At 48.6% G+C, this 1,869-nt stretch overlaps 1 protein-coding gene across 1 annotated transcript; it reads left to right on the plus strand.

The window, feature by feature from the left end:
* Positions 1-301: 301 nt before the first annotated feature.
* Positions 302-1,457, plus strand: LOC147431607 (disease resistance response protein 206-like). The gene has a single exon (XM_086494148.1). It carries the CDS (start codon positions 588-590, stop codon positions 1,185-1,187), a length of 600 nt encoding a protein of 199 aa, XP_086350274.1. The 5' UTR covers positions 302-587; the 3' UTR covers positions 1,188-1,457.
* Positions 1,458-1,869: the final 412 nt, after the last annotated feature.

Raw genomic sequence — 1,869 nt, forward strand, 5'->3', positions numbered from 1 at the left:
ACGGGGCTGAAAACGTCTGCACACGTCGTACGTGACGCTCGACTCTCGACTTTTACATCGTCTGCCGTGCCCCACCGCAGCGTGGACACAAAACTTGCCGAGTCGCCGACGATTCCGTCAGTCATTCATGTGGTTAGCGGTGAACCCCCTGTTCATCATGTGCGTATCGTACAAGGGATATTTAGGGTGACAACGCGGACCACCATTATAAAATTGGCAAGCTGCTCCGTGACAGCACGGGAAGGGCTTTGCCAACTTGCATTATACGACAACGTCAACGCAGTCGAGTGGAGGTGAGAACTTTGCGAAGTCAACGCGCAAGAACAGGCCCTTCCCCAAAAAATATATAAAACGGGGATGCTTATCACAGTTCTCACATCCCAATCGTCCATTCTCTACCATATCGGGCTGCGTCTCCTTGACACCGGGGCTTGCCATTTTCATCCTGCTCTGCACATTTCTTCATACTCCCAAGCTCCTCTCCCAGCTGCTCTGCAGTACTTCTCTGCATTCTATTTCGCCACCATCTTTTGCATATACGTAGATCTCCTAGCACTGCGTTTGATTTGCTTCTTTTCAATACAGCTATGGGCTTTCGGATTGTGCCCGCGCTGCTTGTAGCTTTTGCTTGCATCCATTACGTAGCGCTCGCTTCTATCGACGATAACCTCGCTGCCAGCGCCAAGAAATACAAATCCTGCAAGAAGAGGGCTGCCACTCTCTGCGGGCCTAGCTCCTTCACCTTCTACCTGCACAACACCGTCTACAACCCCGCCGTCGACAACGCCAATAACTTCACCTCTGTGTATGGCGTGCAACCTAATGTGACGTGGACCAATACCTACGCCTTCGGCACCACCTCCACATTCGAGGACCCGCTCACAAGCGGGCCCGCCACCGACTCGCAGCAGATAGGCGTAGCTCACGGCTTCTGGCAGCTCAACAGCAAGGTAGGCTACACTCTCTTCCACATCTTCACCGCCAACATTACCGAGGGCGACCACAAGGGCACCATCGACATCTTTGGCCAGGTTCGCGAGATCGACCCCGTCCGCTACCTCACCGTCATCGGCGGCACAGGCGATTTCCTGGGCGCCCGTGGCTTGGCTGCCTGCCGCCTGGTCGGCATCAACCGCATCCCCCCTGCTAATTGGACTCTTTCCTTCGACCTCGACCTCTACTACTGATCGTCATCATCCCCCTCCCTCTTCAATTTTGCTTCCTCCTATGTAAACCACACATTCACAAGGTCTTCACTTCCTTTTGCTGCCAGAAATTTGTCCCATTCATTCCACAGTGATTCATTCTTGACTTTCTGATTGAAACACAGTTGCTTCAAATTGAAACTTCTCTGCGCCATATTGATCAGAGAAACAGAATGAGAGCATCTATAGATTTGGCTTTTATTGTATTTCTATAAACACGCTAGCGAATAACAGCATATTATTGTGTTTCAATCCGATGGTTATTGTGTTGGTTATTATGGTTATTTTCTGATTTCCATATTTGGCTGGCCAGGGATGATAAATTCTATGATTTATGAAAGGAATAAATGCTAAGCACATGCTTGGAGTTGCAAGGTAATATTGATCATTGCACGAGTCATTGAAAAACAGGGCTGTTGGAGGAACATGTCGAGCTTAGAAATGCTTTGCTTGATATGTATGCCAAATGTGGTGCACTTCAGAAAGCACAAAGAGTCCTTGAGGAGTTTGTTTTCTAGAATGTCATCACCTTGAGGAGTACCATGATTGTGGGATATGGTAAACAATAGTGTGATTGGCAATGTTTTGTTTTGATGTGCAAGCTAATGTGGTGCTTAACGATTGCTGTCAATAATTATGCCAAAAAGGGTGCACTTTGAAAGCC

Source organism: Adiantum capillus-veneris, chromosome 21 (assembly GCF_014529385.1).
Source record: "Adiantum capillus-veneris isolate H3 chromosome 21, ASM1452938v2, whole genome shotgun sequence".
Lineage (NCBI taxonomy): Eukaryota > Viridiplantae > Streptophyta > Polypodiopsida > Polypodiales > Pteridaceae > Adiantum > Adiantum capillus-veneris.